Consider the following 25,228-nt stretch of genomic DNA (forward strand, 5'->3'; position numbering starts at 1 on the left):
CAAGAAGCAGTGAGCCCTGTGGTTTACAGTGCTTGCAAAATAAAATATCTCTCATTTTTTCAGTGTAGAGTTAGCATGTTTTAAGTTACAGCTAATATATATACCTTTAGTAGCTGTATCTTTTTAATATTTATATACATTTTTCATAGTAGACTTTCTATGAGCAAATCTGCAAAAGTTTACGATCATGTATCACCTATTTTCATCACAATATGTAGAAGTTTTACAGGTGTCTTCTTCACATATCTATGTAAACTTATTTCCTTCTACCTCCTATGGCACATACATGCCTGTATACCATGGCATGGTACCACAGCTACTGAAGGCAGGGTCATTGAAAAAGCGTGCTTGTGGTTGGTGAGACATTTCCAAAGCAATGGAATGTATCTGGAAACTTCTTTTCTAAGGTCCCCACCACGTAGTTGCTCCCATCACCATCTTTGTGAACTGGTCTACCCCCACTGCTAATACTTTTTTTACCAGATGCATCAGTTGAAGTGCTGTGAATTTACTTGCATAGAGGTAAACTCAGATGCTGAACTGTTTCCACTCCTGTTTAAGTTATGTTTGTGTCCTCAAATAGTGCTCTTCACTTTTGAGTTAAGATCCTAGAAATAAAACTGCCATCTCCTACAGATTTTTTCTAAACTAACTCTTGAGAATTGGGAGGAGTGGTCAAAGATCTGATGCAAAAAAACACAGCTAAGAAATTTTTTTGAGAAGCACTTCTGTAAAGTCTACATAGTTCCCGTCCTGGTTTCATAAGGAACCATGTTTTTTTAAAGAGAGCAAATGTCTCTTAATCTTGGTTTTTCAGTGGTAGCATCTTTTCACTTTAAATGCAGTGTGTTGATACAGAGTAAACAAGAAAAAAAAAACCATGGGGATCCACTGCCAATTTTACAGAAACTATTTTCAGAACAGAGCAGCTTGTCCACAATCCATTACCTGTGGCATGGCAAAACTTTTCTTAGCTCAAATGATAACGTAAAAGTATATAGACTTAAAGGAAAGTTGAGCATCCCATAGACGCCACAGGTTCTTCTGAAGATTCAGTATTCAAGATGGGAAGGATAAGCTACCACGGGATCAATGCTCACCAAGCAGCAATTCCCAGCCTGTAGTTTTCCGGACAGAGGATCCGTAATGACAGAGATGGAAACAGAGCCAACTCAGGTACAGGCTAATAGAGATGCATTTAAAAAAATAAAAAAGCACAATGGTGACTCCCACAGAGTTAAACCTGCAGGAACGGGTGAGTACTGAAAGCCTCGGCAATTTTTTAGCAAGTCCATAGTGAACAGCAATGTACAGCAATAAAGGCCGACAGTGAGTTAACAGGATCCCTACAGTTTGTTGCTGCTAACACGAATTAGGAAAGGTTTCTGGATTGCTTCCTCTTCACAACTCGTGGCGAGTCTTTTACTTTCCTGGGAAGTTGCTTTTGGAGGCACATGCTAACTGTTTGCTTTCTTTGTTTATGGCAGTGTCTGGGGGTCGCAGCCGCTTGCACCTTATTGACCTGGGTAGCTGCGTGAAAGTGCTCAGCAAAAACCGGGAGGGAAGCTCTGGCCTCTGTCTCTCATTGTCAGCACTGGGCAATGTCATCCTCGCTCTTGTCAATGGAAGCAAACACATCCCGTACAAGTAAGTGGTATGCTGTGTTGCACCTAATGAGAGGATGCTTGCGAGCAGTTTGCTCGTCTGGGCCTGAGGCAGACGTGGGGTGAGCAGGGAGACGGTCTGCTGGGGTCAGTGCAGCCCTCCTGAGGTACGACAAAACCTGCCGAAGGTTCGCTGACACCTGATCTAACCTTGCATCTGGTAGCTACACTGCATTTGACATTCAGGTTTCAAAGGAAGAAGCCTGCTGAAATAGGATCCGGGTGTCTTAAAGATCTTAAGGCTCTAAGTTCAGCACATTAGGATTCTGATTTCTAGTACTGTTCAAGGACTTTTTTTAATGTTTCAAAGCACTTGAAAGCCCGTTTCATATTTTCTCCACAGAGACAAATGTTGCTGCCATAATCCAGCAATATAAAGAAAATTATTTTGCTGTCCTTTATGTGGAATTTAGTTTCTTGAAAATATATGTCACAATGAGCATGCATTTTTGTCATGAGATTCTTTCTGTGACCCAAGGTTATTTTGCATTTTATTTTTCTGTGGTTTGAATCTCAGTGGCAGCCTTTCACTTGCAAACAAAAAGAAGTAGGCCCTATTTGTCACACTAGACAAGTGGCCTTTGCTACTGCAGGTAGCTTCTGCAAAATTAGAGGAATTGCTCACCTAGTGGGTATGTTTTGTACTCATTTCTCTTCATCGTTGTCTCACCCCATTTGTCATGTGTGCAGGTCTAAAAGCAAGTTTGGATTAATTAACCAACCCAGACATACATACAGCATTCCTATTCAGAAGTTTCTGATTTGCAGAATAGTATTGCTTTCCTCTAGACTAAAAGCTAGGGAATAGCAACTAGCATCACAGGAATGGCTTACTGTAGCATCTTGTAATCAAACTGCTAATGAATGTCACTATTCATTAGGAACAACAGGGTGACATGAAAAACGAACCAAGTCATTCACAGACCATATTTCAGTCCATACGTTTTACCCTTTTAATCATGATAAAGGCTGCAAACATGATTATTTTCTCATGCTCATTCAAGATTGTAAGGTATTGACAGGTTTTACTTTTGTTTTGTCTTCATTTTAGAAAATAAAAATGAATTAAGTTTTGGTTATTACTTAATTTTTCTTCTGACATTTATTTTCTGAAATTATTTGTCTGTCCAGGCTTAAAACATGCTCTCTGGAAACATTCCTGTTCCTAGAATTCAGTCAGGCTGGAATTCGGTTAAGGGCCAACCAAATTTGTATGTATAAATGTTCATGAAATGTTTTATGGATCGTGTACCTAGCCATAGTGTGAAAAAAGCTTGAACTCTGCACTTCACAAAGAGTAGCTCAAACTATGCTTATCAAAAGCCTGTCTTGCTTCCTGTCGGTTTTTATGAACTGAAGGGAAGGCAAACTGTAGGAATAGAAAAATAATGTTAATGATGCTCCCTAGGCTAGAACTAAACATACAAGGAATAGTTACCAAATACAACAGCTGTCTTTCCTGGCAATGCTTGACTGGGAGAAAAGTGTGACCAAACATGTCTTCTACTTGCTGCGCTACTAATCTTTCTTCTGTGATTCCCAGCTGTTGCACTTCTGAGCTTACACAGCCAGAGGTGCCAGCACACTTACTCGTTACTGTTTCTGTATTGCTGAAAGAAGATAAAAGCTCTCTTCAGGCCAGCATCTCCTCTTGAATTTGCTTCTATAGGAGCAGGTAATACAGAGTATAAATACAGAGAAGTGGCTGGTCATCTAACAGGACTTTTAAAATTTAATTTGAAAAACATGTTGGCATATTTTGGAGCAAATTTTGTCTACTTTTTTCCTGAGAACAGTGCAGAAATAACTTTTTCCCAAATGTCATCTATTGACAAGCAATGGAAATAAGAGTCTTGGTGGCTGGGTGAGCACAAACACTGTTTGATCAGTGATCTGGCTGTGTAGGTGTGTGCTGCATTGTAGAAGAGGCTGAGTGTCCCACAGACTGATGTGATATATGTTCAGTAGCACCTCTTGTTTAGAGCAGCAGCTAACCTATATAACTGAGCTAATTTCCCTTTCTTTAGGGGTGTTCTCTTTCATTGTTAAGGATGAAATAAAAATTTTGTTAACCACCTTTTTTGAGTGAGACCAAAGGAAAACAACAGAAGTGTTTTCTTCTGTGACAGTGCTGCGCATTGTGTGTGTGGTCTCAGCAGATTTCCATAGAGCAGCAGACAAAATGGAGCGTCTTTTCTTTATCTGAGCTATTAAACAGCCATTAAGTATTTTATAGCAGCCTGTCAGTAGGCACTGCATGGCTTCCCGGGAGCCTGGGAACTCGCCATTTCATAGACATCGGGTTTTCTCTTACTGCAGAAATTTAGTTCTCTAAACTCTGAGAGGCTGCAGGCTCTTAAACTCCCTTCAGTGCTGTATCCAGCTTTATCTCCGCAGGTAGTAGTTGTAGGGAAAAGCTTGTTCACATTCATAGCTGGTATAAGCAGATGCTACTGCATTGCCTTCAGTGGGCTGTGTGTTTATGCCAGGGATGAATTTGCCTCTCTGCCTGCAGTCTTTATGAAAAACACATGCTGCTGCTCAGCACATTTTGCATTTTTTTTCCCCTTACCAATAAGATAAGCATTGGAAGCCATTGAATTGGAATCTTCCTCCCTTGGGAACACCCTTACCCCCTCCCCAACAAACAAACACACTTTGGGAATAGTAACACAGATTGACACTGGCTTTAGCAGGAACTTGTCTACTGAAGTTGTAAGAAAGCAGTGTAGAAATTCTCAGACATCAAACAATACAGGTCGATATGGTTTGGGATCCTGTCCTGCATTCAAGTTAAATTCCAGATGGGTTTGAAGAATGGGCAAGAATCCCTATAATGGTCAACCACATGCAGCTAATGAGTGACCGGGCTGTGATTTCTAGGAGTTTGTATCTTTCATTTATGTACTTATAATCTCTCTCTAATATCTCAGTGGGTTACCTCTTTGTCACTACTAATGTCCTGACCTAGCTTGAACCTTACTAAGCACATAATTCTGTCATGGTATAAACCAATGAGTTCTTCCAGCTCATTGTGTTATATAAAAATAGAATTTTTAATTTGACTTAAATACATTGCCATTTAATGTCAACAGTTTCATTTGCTCTTGAGTTATGAGCAAATCCCTCAAAAGACTGGGCAAGAATTATTTTCTCCACAGGAATGTCAAATATCTTCATAAAAATTAGAAAGAGACACTTGCAAGCCCAAGAAAAAGCAAGGGAGTCAGCTCCTGCCCTGACCAAGTTTGACAAGTCCTGATCTGCTACAGGAGGAGGGTTGTGCTAAGCTGCAGTAATTGTTACTGCTGCCATTTTAATTTTTTAAGAGCATTTCAGCTTTACATTAGTGCTATATTATCTTCCTCTGATTTCCACGATGAATCTGTTTTAAATCCTCAAATGAATACCCATTTGCACAAACTCCAGATACTGGTTTATATAGCTCACTATTCAAAAATTACTCCAGTTGCTAGGCAACAGGGGTGGTGATAATTCATGGTAATGCTGTTTTGGAAATAATCATTTTTATACATTTTAATGACTATGAGAATGTGAGAAGACTGTTTAGAAAAGTGCAAGGCTATGAATTTCTCTTTCAGAAATTGTTGCTTGTTTTATTTAATAGGCTTTTCTCTTAATGTGCTATCCCAATGTGCTAGTGTTTCTGGAGCTGTCCTGTATTTTGAACTACATGCTTATGCTTAGCCAAGGAGGGAGTCTTGTCCATAAAATAGATGGGCATGAATCAAAAGCATGAGTTTTATTATTGGCACTTCTGCTTTTCTGTCATATGGTTGCAGTTCCTCCCAGATCTTACATGCTGGTATTGGGGTTTTTTAACCCTATCTGTAGAAAATAAAATGATATTAAGTGACTGGTGCAAGGTTGCACAAGAGGTTTAGTGACAGAGCCATCATGTTTTAAGATCCAATCTGGTGCTTAAACCATGGGCTAATCCATTCTTTTTTACTGCGTGACCTTTGGAAAATAATTTATTTCTGTATGTGTTTATTTACTCCCATTTATAAAACTGAGCTAGAAAAAATTAAAGTAGGACCTTGTAAAGGGCATTCAAACTTGGCAAAAAGTACTACTTGGATTTTAACTGTTGCTAGGACTCTGTTGCCTTATTTTTCCCACGTTTTTAGAGTTAAGGACTCACATAGATGGTCCTAATGGGATACAAAATCTGGGTTTTTTTGGTCAAGGGTAGACTGTTACTGCTTTCAAGTGAAGAAGACAAAAGGGAACATGTTGGATTATAGTACTGTGGTATAAAAGATGAGCCTAAAGAATGTACTCTATATCAGATATTTTCTTTAAATTGTTAATTATTGGAATAAAAGAGAAAATTAGGTTTGGATAGATGCAGTAATTCAGATTCTTTTTTTGGTTAAATGGGCATATCTATCTGCAGTTGTTTCATCTGTGTGAAAAAAATGTGTGGGTTCCCAGGTATCTTTTGTTTATATGTCTTGCCTTTGAATTTATAGCATGAGTTAGAGTATTTTTCTCAGAAGAAATGTCAGTGAAAACTTTTCAGGAAGAGATATGGAAAGCTAAAAACTAGTTCACAATACAATTCTTGTACAATAACTAGTATTAGTACTGGAGATTTTATCCTTATTTATGAGCTTGTACTAAGTCTTAGTTTTGTGGGATTCACACAACCATATCTGCTTACTAGGCCTAAGAATTTAATGCAAAAATTGAACTGTATGCCCAATGAGCAATCTGTTTAATGGTTACATCATCAGCACCTAGACCTATATATTTTTTTTTTAAATTGAGAGATTTCAATCATTTTTGCTTTCCATCACTGCATCTACTAGCATTCCGTTCCTTGCTTTTGCTTCTCCTCAGTGAGAACATGGTACAAAGACCACAGGAAACCTCAGAAAAAAATCTGGTGCTGTTTTGGGAATGTCCAATCTTTCTGTGTTAATTTAGTATTGAATATATTAGAAGTGGATGAAGAACTGTTCTGCTGTTTTACTTGTGGAAATGTGAGAGCAGAAGAAAGGGAATTAAAGAATGAAAATGAGGGCATGAGTGACAGCTGAAACAGAATTGCAGGACTGAGAAATGGCCCAAAATGAATGAGAGAGCTCTGAGAGACACCGAGATAACATATAGAGGAGACAACAATCCACAGAGAAGAACTAGGAAGCAAAAGAGAAAAAGAAATGAGCCCATTCAAAAAGAGGAATAAGCCTAAGAAATACCCCTGAATGATCCAACTGTAGGAGAGTGGTCAATAGAGATTTTGTTGAATGTGAAATAGCTCCTAATTAGCTATCAAAAACATGAGCTGCTCAGGAACAAAAGAATTTTTCCTTGATGTTGGCAGCCAAGTTGTACGGACCAGAGCCTTGGCTAACAGCCACTGAAGCCACTGGAGCAGGGCTATACTATACCAGCTGAGGACCTGGCCTTAGGTGCATGCTCTTTGATACTAGCCAGAGTGCTTTGGCAACATAGAAGAGCAGTGCTGTTGCCAGCAAGAGGTAAGCACTGAAACACTGGCAGTGCGGATATAATGAGGACTTGGAGCATCTGGCAATTGCTTTCACCTTTGGGTTCTTTTTGTAGCTGACGATTTTACTAGGTTCAATTTCTGACAATTTTCTTCTTTATTCCAGGGAACTACTCAAAATAGATGGAATCAGGGATGCACAGTCTGTGTATGTAGGAAAACTTGCATTTTATTAATCTGCAACTCAGGAGCATGAAGATAACGGATTTTGCATGCTCCAGCAACCGGTGTTGTAGTGTTCATCAACAATGCACTTTATTGTAGGACAGTTTGTACAGCTGATAATGCAGATTTGAGCTTTATCTGCACATGTCTTACAGTACTGTGTTTCATCATCAAGTTGATGAGAGGTAGTAGACAAATCCTGAAGGAAAGCTTAAGTGGAGCTGCCATTCCCCAGCTTTGTGTTTTCAACTCAGTCCTGCCAGACTGGCAATGTGATAATTATTGGATCAGAGGGTCTGCGTGCATGTGTAGTGGATGTAAGCTTCTGTGTTTCATTCACTGTGCCTGATCCCCTGTTACACCAGTTTTACAACACAACTGAAGTTGACATGGCTTCATTCTGCACAAGTGTTAAACTGGGAAGAATCAGGCCTCATGAGCTGGCTCTTTCAGTGCTTTTTGAACCACTCGATGAATTACTGCTTTACAGATACTGTAACAAGCAAATAATGATGGACTGCAAAATGAAATGAGAAGGGAAGTGCATGTGGTTTATAGTCAGATTTAATAGCAATTACTAATTGCATTTAAATAGCCATTCCTATCAGCAGCAGATAGCTGCATCATGGAAGGACACTACTTTGTTTCAGGGCCAGCACAGACATGACTGGTAATGAACAAGCAATCCAGAAGCATACAGTTACGGCTGAAATATAACTTGAGTAGGACCCAAATAGGCCATTGTGGGGATTTCATATACAAATGAATCTGTACTTAATTCATTAAAATGCCGTTTTGAAACTTCATTCAGGGGATCCAGCGGTTTATTCTCACCTGTTCCACCACTGGTCCAGGGTCAATTGAACATTAATACATTTTCTCTTTTGGCAATGTGGTGATAATTCATTTCATGTATAATTGAACAATTTTTAAATAGTCATATTATTGGAATAACTAGTCCTTGTGCAATGCAGCAAATTATCATAAAGCGTGTAGTAATATGTATTAGCCTTACTTCACATTTTTGGTTATCTTCAGTTTCTAGAATAGTTGCATATGTATATGATCTGTGAAATTAACTTTTATTTCTCTACTGATCCTTTTTTCTCTGCACAAAACCAGTCTGATGCAGGGCAAGAGAGCAGAGACATCCTGCTGCAGATGACCAAAGAAAATAGCTTTTCTTTGTATAGTACTGGTATGTGGCCCCTTGTTCAGAGTTGGGCATCTCATTGCCAAGAAGAGGTTATAGTCTGGATAAAATTTAAAAGACAAGCAAGAAGAGTTATGAATGGTCTGAGAGAAAAGTGTTACTCACCTGGAAGAACACCGAACAGAAATAAAGCTGGGAAATAAAGGCAGGGAAAAGGAGACCTCTGAGAGGGGAGATGACAACTACTCTGTAGTATTTCAAGGATGTGAATACATATAGGAGGAGAGAATTGTGGCAGAATGTTTTCTTATCCTTAAGTAACAAGACAGAGGAATATAAACTTGAAAGCATGCTAACAGCGATTCCTGTTAGTCAATGGAATAACTTCCCAAGAGCTGAAGTGAACACTTCATTGATAGAATGATTTAAAAGCAAAACAGACATATAACTAACAAACTTGAATTCAGAGTTATATAATAAACAGTTCCAGACTGGTTAGGGGCTAGGCTTAGGTAATTTCAGTGCAGAGTCCTGGTGCCAAATCTTTAACCATGTTCAATAGCTTTACTTCCATTTTGATATTTTATCTTCATCCTTGTTTGGAAAGTATTTGCACATGGCAGGCAGTTATACAAATAAACAGTAAGACATGTTCTAGTGTATCTACTAGAATCTCCTCTGCTTCTAGGAGTCTGAAAACTAGCAGTCAGCTGGATTGTTACACTTGCATGGCGTCAAAGAAATCCAGAAGGTCTCAGTGCTGTCTTTCTCAAGTCTCTACTGTTGCAGTGATATGGGATATCCAGTCCATTTCTGTGCCAGATGATTTAACTCAGTTAACCACCTTTCTTCCTTCATCATTTAGTTACACTTTTTTTTTTTCTTTTATTTTAAAGTCTCTTTCTCTTTGAATTGCAAAATCAAGTTCTCCCAATGCTTGATCCAAAACTCAGTGTAAATCAATGGAAATCTTTTTATTGGGCTTTGGCTTAAGACCACAGATTAGAAAACATGCTTATGTCTAATTAGACGAGATAATCCTTAAATCCTTGCTAAGGGATATTGTATGCCGTATTTCTTGTTCAGTATTTGATGATTAACAGCTTACTTGTTGAAAGAGGCAGTATGTGGTTAAGTGTTACCTAGTGCTGAGCTTGTTTGGGATTGCAAGGGACGTGATTGATGGAATTGGTGAATGTGGAGACTGGAAATGTACAATCATCTATTGACTGGTTGCAAATGGGTCTGTGACCATGAATTTGGATCTCAAGAAGGCTATACAGGAACTTGCCAAATAAATAGGGATTTGTGACTACAGAAGTGGCACAAGCAGGACTATTTGATTTTCATCTTCAAAGTATATCAAAAGTATTTGCAACTTTAACTTAAAAATAAACAAAAACTTGGTTTGCATCTTCTGGGCAGATAGCTGAACAATTTTTCTTCATACTCTTTCCTTTCTTGGACTCTGTTTAACACCACCCACTCGATGGTGTGACAGGCCCTAGAAGCTTTAAAGAGAATTGCATAGTTTTAAGTGGAGAATATTTCAGCTGGTTTGTCTTATTACTTCAGTAACATTTGAACAGCATTGCAACTGCAAGATGTTTTTTTCCATACAAGCTTTTATTGAAGTTCTTATTTTCATAACATGTTTGAGAGGAAAGCAATGAAGACAATCCTCTTGTGTTCTTAAGATACCAGCTAGCTTCTGATGGATGATCAAAGTTTTCTGGCTGGTGGTTGCCTCCAGGCCTGTACACAATGGACAGATGTGAAGTGAATTTTTTAAAATAAGCATTGACTCTTTAGAGTTCAGCAGGCTGGTTAGAACTATCTTCTGAAATATTAAAATTAGAGCTCCTTTTGCAGAACAAACTTGTTAGATTATTTCAAGTTTAAAATTTTTTTTTGTTTATAAATGCCATCAGGTGACATGCTTTCTAGCAATATGTGACAAGACTCAGTAAAATTTATTTCAGACAGCAGGTTTAACTGTTCTAACTGTATTTTGTCTCATCATCCCATCAGCAAAACTTTTCTACTTGCCATATTTAGATTATTTTCCAATGGGTTATTTTTGAGGGATGGGGGGAGTTACTAAATTGTTTCTCTCCCTGTTCCTTACTTTGTGCTGTTGGACAGAAATAAAGCTTCGCTCATTTTAGAAATCAGTGACAAAATATACATCCATACTGTCTGAAATATTAGTTCTCCCGGCTCCCTTTGGTACCTCTGGTGCTGAAGAGCAGAGAGCTGGCTAGCAGAACGGTGGTGGTGGCTGTTTTGAGTGCTGTCACACACCTGGGAGCTATGGAGATATGGTCTTCAGTCTCTATAAATAGAACAAAAGGAGAAAGTTGGGAGCTGACATAGATGTGAAGGGATTTGGGGGCTCGGAAAAGGACACACCACGTATTCCACTCTTCAGGAGTGGGTGCTCTCACTGCCTGAAGTCTTTCTCCTGCTGCCCTCGCCCTGGGCAGCTCGCACAGCCTGCAGCTTTCCTGGGTGTCCTGCCTGCCTGCAGCAGGAGCTCCAGCGGGCAGGGGTCCTGCACAGCTCCCGTGTCGCGTGTGCCGGTCCCTTCGGGCAGCTCAGACTGCACCGGGCACTTGTGCCGCTCAATGAGGGGAGCCACTGATGAGGTGAGCCATTAAAAGCACCCCATCATCTCTGTGCAAGTGGGACCTGAAACTCCTTGGAACCGTCTTTTAAGTATTGAACACTCTTCTCATGTCTGCCTCCAGCTATAAACAGAGTAGCTGAATCTTTCGTGGTCCTAGACTGTTTCCTCTCTCTTGCAAACAACAGCTGTCACAGGCTCCATGTGATGTGCTTTGAAGTTACATGCCTGTGCGAGAGAACAGGAGTTAGATGCAGTATACAGATCTGCTACCCTGTTGGCACATACTGCATAACAACAACAAAAAAAAAGTGTTTCCAGAAGTATGGTGTTAGAGAAATAACTACACTTTTTCAGAGAGACAGAGAGTATTCTAGGGGTTCTGTGTACTCAGTCAGACCACGTTGACATGCACCTCCTGAATCCTGCTCACCTCCCTCCTGTGCATTTGTTGCTGGCGTGATGGAGAATAGTTCTCGTGTCAATGGAAACTGCGGGTGACTGCTGTAGTTGCAATACTCTACACAGATGTGAAAGAGGGGCTGATGGAGGACCAAAGCTGGATAAGATTTGACTGAAAACACATGTCTCTGAAAGAGAACCAGCTGTCATCCTGCCACATTGTGCTTCAGTGAGATTTGTGAAATGCTTCTAGGTTTTTTTCAGCTGGGGGTTGAGGCTGCTCACTGTGGAGTGGTTTTTACATGAAAAAGTGAGGGGTGTCCTTTGGCAGTCTTGTAGGATCTTTGCATCGTACAGTATATAAGCTGGTAACAGATTTTCTTTTCTCTTGTTAGGTGATTACTGCCATTTTGGGTGGCTATGTGCTGCGTAATGGCATTATAATCAGTGGCTTTTGGTTTTGAGCTACTGTCGATTGCAGTCCTCTGTGGGCTCCTTTGCTTGGAATCGTTTATGTGTGTGTCAGACATAAACATCAAGTAGGTTACGTTGTGTACACGCAGATGCCATGTCCATTCCCCTCAGGCTCATCTCAGCGCAGCGAGCCCCGTGGCCATGAGGGTGTTGTTTGGGGGAAGGCTCTGCCTGACGTGAATCTGAATGTGATGCTTTGCATCTCTCTATTTTACTTGCTCCCAGGGGCTGTCACCTGTCTTCCCAGCAGGGTCAGGCCTTGTCCAGACAGGGACATGATGCTTCTGTGGCACTGCAGCAGAATTCCCCTGGTCTCTACTTGGTATCACAATCCCATCTGTTAGGTGTACTCTGAAAACTGAAATGGATGTTTTCCTCCTCCCATGAAAATTCATAGTTTCGCTTAAACTTTTCTACCAAACATCTTTTTTTCCACAGAGAGATAAGACAATGAAAGCAAAGAATTACAAGCAAGTCAGTATGTATATTTGTCAATAAACTGGCTATTCGAAACAGATACCACAATAAGGTTTTCTTTACAAAATGGCTTATTTGATTAGAGAAGAATTTACATTGTTTAATATGTAAGATTTTGAAATTTCTACGATAACACTCTTATATCACACACACACAAAAGATAGTATAACCCTTAAAAATGCATTTTTAATTCAGTTGGCCAGGATCCATCCATCAGTGGTGCTTCTCTGTGGAGCAATACCTGATTCTTTTAAGGAATCTCAGCTTCACACTAATGTTCAGATGTCTAATCAAAGAGCAAACTCTGCTGTTGCTAAAGGTATCCCTCTCAGTGAAGATCGGAGAACAATAGATAACTGAAGATAGTAACAACAAAACACCACATCTTCTCAACAGGGAACATTTAGTTGTGGACTATGAATAAAGAATGTTGCAGGCTGTATATGAAATTAGAGTAAGGTAATATTCGACTCTACCAGTAATAGTGTGGGTATGTGAGGGTCATTTTGACTAGCAATTACACATCTATTCTGTGCATTAAACAGCTATGTTATTTCTCTATTGAAACTAACCTTAAGTTCAGAACACAAACAACATTCTTAATAATTTTATGTTCATATCTATATAGATGTAAAACCAGTACTTCATGATAAATATTACCAGTGTGTTGCTTCACCTGAATTAATTTCCCAGAAATATAAAAATCTAAATGTTTCCTACTAATATCTAATCCGTAATCAGTATTAAACCTAATAAATTCTGTATTCTTCTCTGTATATTACCCATTAATTATGCCAGTAACTGGAGCTTCATGTAAGTTCCTTTTTAAGACTGCACGATTTGGAAGTACAGTTCTATTGTGCTAGAAGCCAACTAATAAAATTTACCAATGATTATTGTCTTAAATACAAAGGGGAAAAATTAAGTATTCTATGCTGACATTATAAATCATATGCTGCCCATATGACCTTTCACGGCATTTTGCAATATCCGAATGCAAAAGTAAATTCTCCTTGGTTAATCTCGTAATATGTAACAGAAATACGTATGGTGCTTTTTCCTTCTGTCTCCTTTCTCATAGTAAATTAACATCTCCCAGCCCCGTGGTTTTGTTATGTTCATATTGAAACATTCTTGGCAGTTAAATCTACAAACCTTTGCATATATAAGTAGAGAACATTCTTTTGGGAGATCTAGAAAGATGGGCAGAGAGTGGCAAATCTTCATTCCTCTTGATGTGCAGGTTCCAAGAACAGGAGTCCTGAGAGATGCTTGCTCCTTTTGTCCATCACAGAAAGAAAAATTCTGTACCACCATATTTAGGAAAAAGGTCAGCTTCTTTTAGATCAAAGGCTATGCACTTACTGTCTTAAGGTCAGGACTGGATGAGTGTTGAGAACTCGCTCAGCATACTGTTCTCTGCCATTATCGAAGTTTTGAATTGCACAGACAGCAATGGATGTGTTTAAGTGGTTGATTTAGAGACGTAATTTGTTTTTTCAAGGCATTGATGTGCATTTTGATGTTCTCTATTTCTGACTGCTTCAGAGCAGGAACGAGTAAACACTGGACACAATATTGGTATTGTTGGGTGAATCTTGTAGTCTTCAGAAAAGAAACTCCAGCACAGTTAGATTTCAAGAAGTGAGACAGGCCCTAAATATGATCTTCTACTGCTTCTCAAATATTTCTGTCATTGTTCTCAATCTGTTTATATTATTTATTAATTATAAAACTTTTATATCCCATGATGCCTTTAATTTACACAAGCTTTACAGAATGTAGATCAGATACATTTTTCTACCTGTTCCTACCTACGTTTTACCATCTTTAATCCTCTACCCTCATTAACAAGTGATAACATTATGAAACATCCCATTCTTTTTTTTTTAATCCCCAATATAATTAATAAGTAATTTTTATTTAACATATAGTTCTGACAAATAACTGTGGAGCACTCATTGTCACTGCTGCAGTGTCTTTAGTCCATGGTTATTCAGAATCTGAATTCTGGCTGCAGGTTCTCAAATGCTTTCATTATCTCAAGCAGTTGGGGGAGGAGGCACACATAATTGGAAGCCACATTTCTGATTCTGGGGCATTCCAGGGGCCGAGCACCCCATGTTAAGCCTTCTGGAGGCTTACCTGGCAGCAGGCGCCCCAGGATGCCTGTCGGGCCATGGCACTGCCTGAGATCTCCTCAGGACACAGTGCACAGTGCTGTGACCCTGTCCCTGACGTGTCCCCTCTAATAACAGCAGTCACATCCTTGGCAATCCCCTATGGCAGACTTGTAGGAGACCCACAGGAAATAGTGTCGTGACTGCTGTCTCAGTGACTGTGCTCCTAAACATTCTCTGATACTATATATGATGCTCTTTTACATGTTGGAGAAGGTCTAGAGAAGGTGTGAAGCTCTCACCCTTCTCTATTTTATATTTGCGAGGTCTGAAATGGAATGGTGTGTTCTGTTGGGCTAATTGATTAAATGGCATCTATCATGACATAAAGAGATCAAATGGAATTTTTTTTTTCTCCCGTGTTACCATTTAAAGCTCTTAATTCTGCTCAGATCATTAGCTCATAATTTTCAGATGAGCTAGCCAGAAGGTCCCTAAATAAGAATTAGTAGAAAAGATTAGCTAGGAAAGCGAGACTGGTAATGAGCTGTTGCACTATGGTAATGTGCTAGGTTTATAGTTCATATCTAGCCCTAATCAGTGATAAGTGTAAGTTGTCAGCATTTGATAGCTAATTGGTGTTTGTTGGAATTACACTGTAACAAAAACACTGAAATGAAAGTAAAGCTTTCCTTTATATATGACAAGTTAAGAGTTAATTATAAATGCTTGGGTTAAAAACACCTCTTAGCTACACTATATGCAAATCTGCTGTGCTGAGGGAAGATTCATGGGTTGTCAAAACTTCTTTGGTCCCTGTTGGGTCATTATGACTTTTTTTGAAGCTGGTCTAGTAGCAGCTTTGAAAACAGAACAGGACCTTTAAACCATTTGCTATGTATTTAATATGTCATACATCACAGAAGAAATAACTAAACCTGAACTGCTGGAAAATATTAACAATGCAATAACAACTTGAATTCTCATAACAGCCTGTTTGTTATTGATTGTATTTACTCCGTGTTCATCTGAGAACTGCTGTCCTCCCACAGAATTAATTGGACATAAAATCATAACATGGATCTGAAAAATTATAAAGCAGGAATAATCTAAGCCCCAGGACATGAAAGACTTAAAAGCCTGGCTAACTTGACATCTGTGAGGTGAGATTTTTGTCATTGCACAGCTATAATTAGATGGCTCTAATCACTCTCATAATGCTAATACGGGAAATGTCCTGTGTGTCCTCAGTAGCTGGTGGTGGGAATGACTGCTATGCACAACGGTGTGCTTCAAAACTGTGAAGCCTGACAAGTTCTGCGAGCAGGACTGGCACTGACATGTCTCCTCCAAGAGATTTTTAGCCACCTCTTGAGAGGCTGAAGCATATGGGATCACACAATCTCCTTGCTAGTCATCTGAATACATTTTATAATTGGCCATTAAATTGACCGTTTTCAGTCGGACTTAACACAGGGACAAGCCTTCAGATAGCTGAGGTCTGTGCAAGGCTCCTGGGACTGGAAGAGTAATAGGGCAGGATCAGGCTGGGCCTTGGAGGTGTGAAGCCAGCATTTACCTGCTCCAACACATGCTGGCTGGCCAGTGGGCTGAGCTTAATGCCGGCCGGGCAGCCCATGCAGGCCAACGAGGAGAAAAGGAGGAGCTGCAGTTGGAGATGAGTTAGGTGGGATACGGCAAGGTGAGGTCATGGGGACTATGCAGTAGAGGGGACAGCAGAAGTGTAGGAAATGGAGAAACACGGGACACAAACCCACAGGAAACTGGTCTTCATGCATTCCTCTATTCATAACTTGTGCATTTATTCAGATCCTTACCATTTGAAATGCAGTTTCAATATGAGATGAATGTATTTTCCTGCTGAGTAAAATTCATGTAGTCAGCAGACAAACCCCTCTCTAAATGATTTGCTCATCAGTGTGTATGGAGGGGGAGGAGGGATAGAAAGAAGAGAGAAGCTTAAATGAGTTCACTGCTATATTGTCTGAATTAAGTGATCGATTTTTCTTACTACAGTAGCTGCAAAAGTTAACACTGAGATCTTAAGAAAGTCCCGCTACAACAGAAATTCAATATTAGCATTCAAGTGTGAGAGGAACAAATCCTGAAGGCCTGAGTTAAAACTCACTTTAGAATAAATCCAGGCAACAGATACTGCCTTCTCAGAGGGTGAGCCTTGAAATATCTTAACTGTTCCCAATATAGGGAATCTGGAACAGCTCTCTGTGCATTTAAATTCAACACTCCTCCCAAAATGGCGATACATTTTCATACAACTCTCATGCAGACATGATACCTAATGTCTGAATTGCTAGGTGAAAGACCAATGGTAAATATGATCTGTCTAGACCTGCGTAAGTAACTGAATTGGTGCCCCCTGAGAAATTATTAGTTAAGCTGAAGAAGAAAAGGAGCTGTAAGATGCATCAGGTAGTGAAGACTGATGAGACAACAGTAGCTAGCATTGAAGTGGGAGCTATCAGAGTAGAAGGAAAGCCACCAGGGGAGTTCTTCAAAGACCAGTTCTGGGAGAGATTTTATTTAGTGTTATTATCAGCAGCCTTGGCACAAAAAGCAGGAACATGCTAGTCATAGTGGCTGGTTACACAAAGCTGAGAGCCATCATCTGTACAAAGGAAGATCAGAACGTCAGATGGGAGCAGCTGCGGGACCTCGAGGGCTATGGCAACAAAAATGGCACTAATGCAAGGGCTTGCCCTGATGGACTGCTACCAATTTCTACTGAAATCTGGGAGCTCATCAGATGGAAGGGGATTGATGTGCGTGTGCTGATTTAGGCGTATTGGTTAGTGATCACAGGTGTCCACAGCTGATGTAACAGTGCGAAGAGAGTGAACTCTGAAGAGACATTAGTAATGACAGCAGGAAAACAGTAATGCCCTTATGCAAAGGGCTAGCAATTCCTCTCCGGGATGCAGCTCTGGTCATCCATATAGATGGAGAATAAATTCAGACTGAAACAAGTACAAGAAAGACTGGCAAGGGGAGCAGGGCAGCTTTTCATGTGAGAGAAGATGAAATGAATTTGGCTTGCATACCCAAGTAGAATTAGGGAATAGAGCATGAAGATGAGTGTAGGTGATGCCTGTACACGTGGCAGGAGTATTCCCATCCCCAGGGAGTGGGAGCAATGGAAACCAAAGGACATGGGCAAATAGGGGAGTAGATGGCTTCCAGCATGCCAGGCTGAAATGGAAGTATGTGTGGTCAGTGTTAGGAAGCCCTAATATTTTTAAGGATGGGCTTTATAAATGTTTAAGGAGGATTATATGATTCTCTGTACTGGGTAGGGGCAGCAGCTAATAATTCACACTTTCTTCTCACCCCAAGCATCTCACATCTTCACTTTGGTGAAGTCTCACAGGGATCAGGCTCACAGGACCAAACTATGCATTTCTCATTCCTCCTTCTTCTGTGGTTGTTGTCCATGCACTCTCCTTAACAGAATGACTGTCCTTCCCCTTGGCTTCTCTTGTGTCTCCAGAAACATCAACCAGGACTAGGTTGATGGATGCTGAGGAATGCTTTCTGCCATTCTTAGGAGATCAAAGCAGGCATGCAGAGGAGATGCAGGAAGGAGGCTGCAGAGCCTTACTGTAAACCACTATAACCTAACACTAAGAATGTAAGAATCATAGAGTCATAGAATGGTTTGGGTTAGAAGGAACCTTAAAGATCAATTACTTCCAGCCCCCCTGCCCTGGGCAGCGCCCCCTTCCCCCAGCCCAGGGTGCTCCCAGCCCCGTCCAGCCTGGCCTTGAACCCTTCCAGGGAGGGGGCAGCCACAGCTGCTCTGGGCAACCTGGGCCGGTGTCTCACCACTGTCAGGAGCTTATGGCCATACTAATTCAGGCCAAATGTCCTTCTAATATCCTGTCTCTGTCTAAATTCAACCACAGATGCCAAGGAGAGAAAGACTAGAATGAGCATTTTGTCAAAATAGTCTTGCAGCCTCAACTGTTTTCAGCTGTGTGAATTCCTGATCTTCAGCAGCAGCTTTGTAAACAGAAGGGGGACCTTCCAGGAACATTGTAAATGAGTCCAGTTTGAGGCTTTTTGAAGACAGTTGAAGGTTGAAAGGAGCTTTTTATGAAAGACCGGATCAGCTTATCTTTGAAATTTTATGTTAGTGTTTCTGGAATTTTGAACAGCTAACTCTTCAATAGATACCTTTTTATCTTTTAAAACTAAATTCTTACAAACATTAGTAGTTGTAGATTGCTTTCTGGCACTCACAACTGTTCTGACTACCAATCTGGTGGAGAGGCAGCTATTAACATGGAAACACTCAAATTTACAGTTGATTTTATGGGCATAATAGATACCTATTGCACTCTAAAACATGTTCTAGTTACCTCAGGTAAAACTGCAAGCTATGTAACAATTACTAAAAGGCAAGTTTAAAAGAGTTCCTTTCCTTTGCTGTCACAGGCTATTAGGAGATCTCTGAAGTGTTGGAGATAAAAGAGCCTATTGAGGAGCCTGTCTAATTAATGGTATTAGTGGGCAAAATAAATAGAAGAATCCATTTAAAAGGGGAGTGAAACTTCAGATAACATGAAAAATGCATGTGCACCATTAATATTTTAAATTACTGCATAGATTAAGATAAATGTATTTGATACAGCCTATCTCCAAATGGTTTCAATAGCAATTATATATACAGTAAAAATCTTTATATATTGATTTGGCCATTTTACAATACATAGTACTTCCATGGAGACTGGGGTCCCTTGGGTTTTGTTTGGAGTCCTCTGTGAATAAAGTGAGATGAAGTGTGACAGGGGTAAAAGAACCAAACATTTAGTTTTCTTGTGCCTGTGTTTATAGATGACAGAATTCCCAGTGCCCTGCAGCAGCTGCTAGATTTGGCCCTATGCTGCCAAAAATGTCATCCTAAAACTGCCTGTGGTTCCGCAGTTTAACTTCAATGCCATGTATTTGAGTTCAGAAGGGACTATTTTATTCATTATCTCATGTGCCCTGTCACTAAAACTGTAAAAGCCCAATTCAGACCCTGCTGAGGCTTAGGGGAGCCTTTTTTGTAGGTTTTAGTGACAGCTGGGTTTGGACCACAGAGCCATGGGCTTCACTTAATAAAATCTCAGTTTTGGGGTTAGCTTTCAGACATCACCAAAACCAGGCATGGGTAGAGATTTTTTCATCTATGACCTTTAATTGCCATGCAAGATCAACATCATCACTGTTATTGCTCACTCTGTCTCATCACATCTCTAAATCAGCCCATTGTGTGAGTAGCTCAGCCCAACTGTGCATGAGAGTTGTTGCTGTCTGATGGTCATTCGGTTTTATGTGAAAGAGTTTTGGGTCTCTCTCCAGTTCCCAACGAGCTTGTCCCACCGCTATTGACTGTTGGCAGTACAAATATAGAGGCCATGGACTTGCAGGCCAGAGAACACCATGTTCATCAGATTCTGCAAACATCGTTTCAGGTGTCCCTAAAACTATATATTGAATAGTAAAGCAAATGGAGTCATGAGGTGAAACCGGTTTTCTAGTCCGCTTTGCTTTTCAAGAGGATAGGTGTAAAGGAGAAGCTCATCGTTCTTAGTCTTCTCAACAGAGAAAGAATGTGTGAAGTTAGACAACTAAGTCCATATTTAGCCACCTTATTACTTACCCAGATTTTCGGAAGGAGATGGGCATGCACATTGTCTAGGACCTGTACGTATTGCCTGTACATGCCAATACAGCATTCCTAAATAAGTCATCATTTTTTACTTCCTAAATTGTTTAGAGCTGGGCAACTGTGGGCAATGTGTCCCCAGCTGGTAAATGGGAGATGACATGTAAAAAATTCTCCGATTTTGCAACTTGCTTCACCTGATTGATTCCCATCCTGGGTTATCAGATCACTTGGCTGCTGCAAAGTCCATCTTCTTTGCCAATGGATGGGGTTTGCTTCTTTTAGCAGCTTTTAGCAGTTCCTTGCTTCCTGGTGAAGTAGAGTTTGGAGCTGTAGGTAAAGAGGAACTTTAAAAGTTAATAAATTGATTACCAGAGATGGAAGCATGACTTGAGGCTTCTGACTGTTTATTTTGCATTAATGTTGTTAGTTTAATATTTTCACTGCTTTACTTTGTGTTTTGACAGCTTAGCATCGGGACCCATTTTCATATGAGAGCATATTTTTTGGTCTGTTAATCTAAACGAACAGTTCTGAGAGCATCAGCATTGAGAAAATAATGTTTCTAACAGTTTCTCTCTTAATTTTGACATCCAAAAGGGTATAAATACTGACTGAAATGTCCCCTGTGGTTGGGAATTTCTCTCATCTGTGTGCTTTCTCTGGTGTGTTTGAGTGGAGTTTAAGGACTTTCAGGCTTGTTTTTGTGGGAATACAAATAAGATCTCTCTCCATCCACCCAGTCATCAATTCTCACAGTGTTTACAGAGATCTACTATCTCTGAGGCTTTTATTTAATTTTCTCTAAGTTTTCAAATTGGCCAACAGGCTACAAGTTTATTGCTGAAGGTGATGAGGCAAGCTTGCATGCAGTATGAACTCTTAAGCCTAACTTTCTTTGGGGATATGTCTAGTGAGTGGCAGTATATGAATTGTATAATTTTGATAATAGTAATAACAGCCAATTTTTTTTTTTTTTTTTTTTTTTTTTCCCCCTTTCTGCAGAGGGGTGTGTGCACTTTCACAGCCCTCTGCTATAATGCTGTGGGCTGAAGCCTCTAGGAGGTTGATATATAAAATCTTACTTATCAAAATGCCGAGTACTTTGCTGAGTGACCTTCCCGGTTTCCTGGAGATGTCATCTATTTACGCTAGTAGCAGTGCCAAGTGGAGTGGTTTCTAAAACTGAACAGCAGTCAATTTATTTTCAGGTACCACTCCATTTGGGATTGCAATTAGGATAACTAGAGCTGCTCTCCAGCACAGGAAACTGGGAAGGTCACGCTGCCAAATTGTTGGCATCTTGATGAAGGAGTGTAAACTACTGCTGTCACTACTACAGATCAAATGAGCCTAACCAGAACGACGTAATTATGAAATCCTCCCAAAAGATCATGAATATTCATGGATCAATTACAAACATTTGAAGTTAATTTTCGTTTGAGGAAATAACCCTGGTATTCCACTCTCAGTACGGATGAATCATAGCACTCCTTGCAAGCAAAGGGCAGAGGGCTGTTGCTTGCTGCATGGGCTCACGGGTGCCGCTGCATGCGCAGCAGCGAGCAGCCTTTCTGTCCCCCCTCCAAATTGTCACGGTGTATTCAGCGAGGGGGGGGAAGACCAAATGGGTGTGGGTAACGCCGGAGTCGCGCCAGTCTGGTAGGCAGGTGCTTGTTTGTGCCGAAAGCGGAGTTGCGGTGGCCGCTGCCCTGCCCTCTCTGCAGGGGCTGTCACTGATGGCGGCTCTTCAGCACACGTGACCCCAGCCCGTGGCACCGGCAGCAGCTGAGCTGCAGGGATCTGAGAAAAAACAACCCCTTTGCTTAGTCTCTCGGATGCAGAGTGGGGAGCCTTGCTTTAATCACCCTACTGCTCGACGCTGTGAAGGCGACGGGAGCTGGGGGCAGCGGCACTTCAAGCAAAGGCGCTGAGCAACGGGTCCTGCTCTTCACGCTGACGGAGGGGTGCTGGAAATGCCCTCGCTGGGTGTCTCTTTGCTATGCTCCTGCCAGTATGAGCCGTCAGAGGGGCTGGTGTGAAGGTGGTTGCCAGGTCCTCAGCAGATTGTCAGGGGATGTTTCCTCATGTGTCTTTCTGGCTGTGTGTTTTCCCTTGTCTCTGCCCTACGTGCGCGGGCACTGGCCAGCCACTCTCCACCCCTTCCCTTCCCAGCGCTCCCGCTGCGCTGCCAGGGCACGGGCAGCCCAAAAGGAGAGGCAGGCAGGCTCCTCAGCTGCTCCCGTTGCTCTTCAGCAGCAGATACGAATGTTGCCTTTTCATATAAAGCAACCAAATGGCCTCATAGAGACAAGCTGAGCCAAACTTGTGGTTGCCCTATTACTTCCAAGTCAGGGAGCCAAACAAGGAGGGATATGGAGGAAGGAAAGGCTTTTCCTTCCCTTTGTCAGTGTATCTTGGTAGAAGTTAGCACAGAGCCTGGCCACATGCAGAGTCCTTAAATTATTTAAAATCTGGATCATTACTGTTTTTAACTGTGGGAATTTTTTTTCTCCTGTAAATCACAGTCTATTTACTGCTCAGGTTTCCTTAACCAGTGGCAGTTCTGATTTTGGGGAATCTGGCTTTAACTCCAACATACACTTGCTGAGCCTAATTAGCTCCCTGGATTAACTGAACTTCCGTTTTTCAGCTAGAATTTTTTAGGAGCTGGCTCTGTAATGAGACAGACCACTAAGATCCTTTTCCTTTTGTGATTATTTTTGAGCTTCGTTTGCATATTTTAAATGGTTGCTTGTGAACGATGTTTGGCTCTGTGCTGGGAGTTGGAGTACAGAGGGGAGAGGGATCATTTTGTTCATTTTCAGTGCAGTTCTCTTTCTCTGAAACCATCCCAGGTTTCCAGCAGAATTGCCCTCCCACCCCTCCCAACCACCTCCTCACTCCCAACCCAAAAATTGCTCTTGCTGTGACTTTAAAATACATCTGGATCTCTAAGCTCTCATTTGAATAACACACTGACCTGTAAATAATGGTTTCTGTCTTCATTTTGATATTTCAAATTGCAGAGTGCACCCAAACCAAACCGTGTAAATTTATGTAGCTGGGTCAAAGACTGTGAGGAACTTTTTTCTCTCATTGGTTGAATTATTTAAAAGAAGCCCATGCTGCTTTAGCTCCACTGGTGTCACAAGGCAGAAATGAGAAGGTGGAGGGGCTCTCTTTCTCTGTGCTTCCCCAGGGCGAGCATAGTGGTCTGCAGCTTAGACCTGGGCTGACAACGTCAGAAACCATGTGCTCTTTAATACATAGGTAAAAGAGAAGCTGGGGTGTGATAGCAGCTGCCTTATTGTGAGATAGTCCTGATATGGGTAAGTTTGAATTGGTAAGATTGGTCAGCGGGACCTCCAAAGAGTGGGTCATTTTATGTCAGTTTTGGATAACATACTCCTTGGCTGTTTTGTAGACTGTTTAATTTTCATCAGCTTTGGGAGCAACTTTAATACAAAAGCTCTGGAATGAGCCCCTTTTACGGTGAGAGGGACAGTGTGTTTCAAGGAGTCAGAATAGCTGAAGCTATTGGGACTCTGTCCTGTCATTAAATTTCTTTTCTGTCTTTGGTGAAAAGAAACAGAAGATGCCATTTTGTGCATCTGCCACATGCTCGTGTGTTGTCACAGGCACAAAGATTGTTCTGCAGTATGAAATTTGCAGAGTTAGGCTCTTAAAAGACAAGAATTATAGGGGGGAATCCCCTCCATTTTATATACATTTTGTAAGAGTAGAATTCAAGTCCCTGTTATCCCATACTTGGATGCAACCTTCTCCTGCTTTTGACTGCTGCAGCGTCACACCCCTTCCAGATGTGGTTGTGATTTTCCCAGTACATGAATCTGAGCACTGTATCCCACCAGTGTAGTCCTTTCAGCTGGCTCCCCCATCCCCGGTGCAGTGAGCATAACTTTCCGGGCTGCGGTTGCGTACCTCATACAAGATAATTAACTGCAGTGGTAGTGGAAATTTCCACTTTGCTTAATTTTCCCTTCAAGGCTAGTCAGCTTCCACCTGGAACAAGTTCATTACTTCCCCAATGCTTTATTTCACCAGGTGAAGGATTCTCCAGGTTAAAGGTCCAACACGTTACCCATCTTTCTTCAACTGTCTCGCTTCGTTCTGCTAACAAAGCCAGGCTTACATGGCTGAACCACTGAGGGCTTTATCACTCCACCTGGCCTCATTTTGCCCGTGCCTACACACATTGATCCCATTTCCTCTCTCCCTGTATCAAAATTATTAACAGAAAGACATGGCTAAGGAAACTATACAGGTTCATCATGAACTCAGATGTTACACACCTGTAACATCTGCTGTTGGGTTTGTGCCTTTTAAGCTATAAACGGTCCTCTGTAGAAATTATTTCAGTGCAATAAGAGCCAAAACCAAATAGAGTACTTATGTGGTTCCCTTTTTATGCAAGCATTTATTACAATGAATAAAGCAGTGCATCAGCACAAGGGAGTAGAGTTAAGTCTTCATGATCAAAAATAACTGCCATAGTTACTGAAATTTTTCCTTTGACATACCTCTATAAATAATTAGATTACAAGACACCTGAGGGCATACATCATCTGATCCTGTAAAAATAACACCTTGAGTGAGTTGACAACTTTCTCCTTTTGGCCAAGTGCCTAGGAAGACACTAAGGTATATGATTAATAGAGAGCACAAACACACACCCTTGCACCTCTTAAAGCTTGGTTATAATACTGTATTGTATCCCTTGTGGAGTATTCTATTCCTGATGGTGCTGCTGTTGTCACTGAATAGCCAAAATCCTCATAGCAGTGGGGTGAGAGGAAAGGGAAGACAAAGAAAATGCTTGTTATTAAGGTGGGGAAAAAAAAAAAAAAAACAACAAACCACAGCATAACAAAGCATATAATAGAAATGGTTAAATA

General features: G+C 40.9%; 1 protein-coding gene across 1 annotated transcript in view; it reads left to right on the forward strand.

Moving 5' to 3' along the window:
• Positions 1-25,228, forward strand: part of KIF26B (kinesin family member 26B) — a 300,203-nt gene that overhangs the window by 242,044 nt on the left and 32,931 nt on the right. The window contains exon 10 of the mRNA XM_042796107.1: positions 1,488-1,647. Within this exon, the coding sequence (XP_042652041.1) occupies positions 1,488-1,647 (160 nt within the window). The remainder of the gene's footprint in view (positions 1-1,487; positions 1,648-25,228) is intronic.

This window comes from Tyto alba, unplaced genomic scaffold, assembly GCF_018691265.1.
Source record: "Tyto alba isolate M040663 unplaced genomic scaffold, T.alba_DEE_v4.0 Super-Scaffold_22, whole genome shotgun sequence".
Classification (NCBI taxonomy): Eukaryota; Metazoa; Chordata; class Aves; order Strigiformes; family Tytonidae; genus Tyto; species Tyto alba.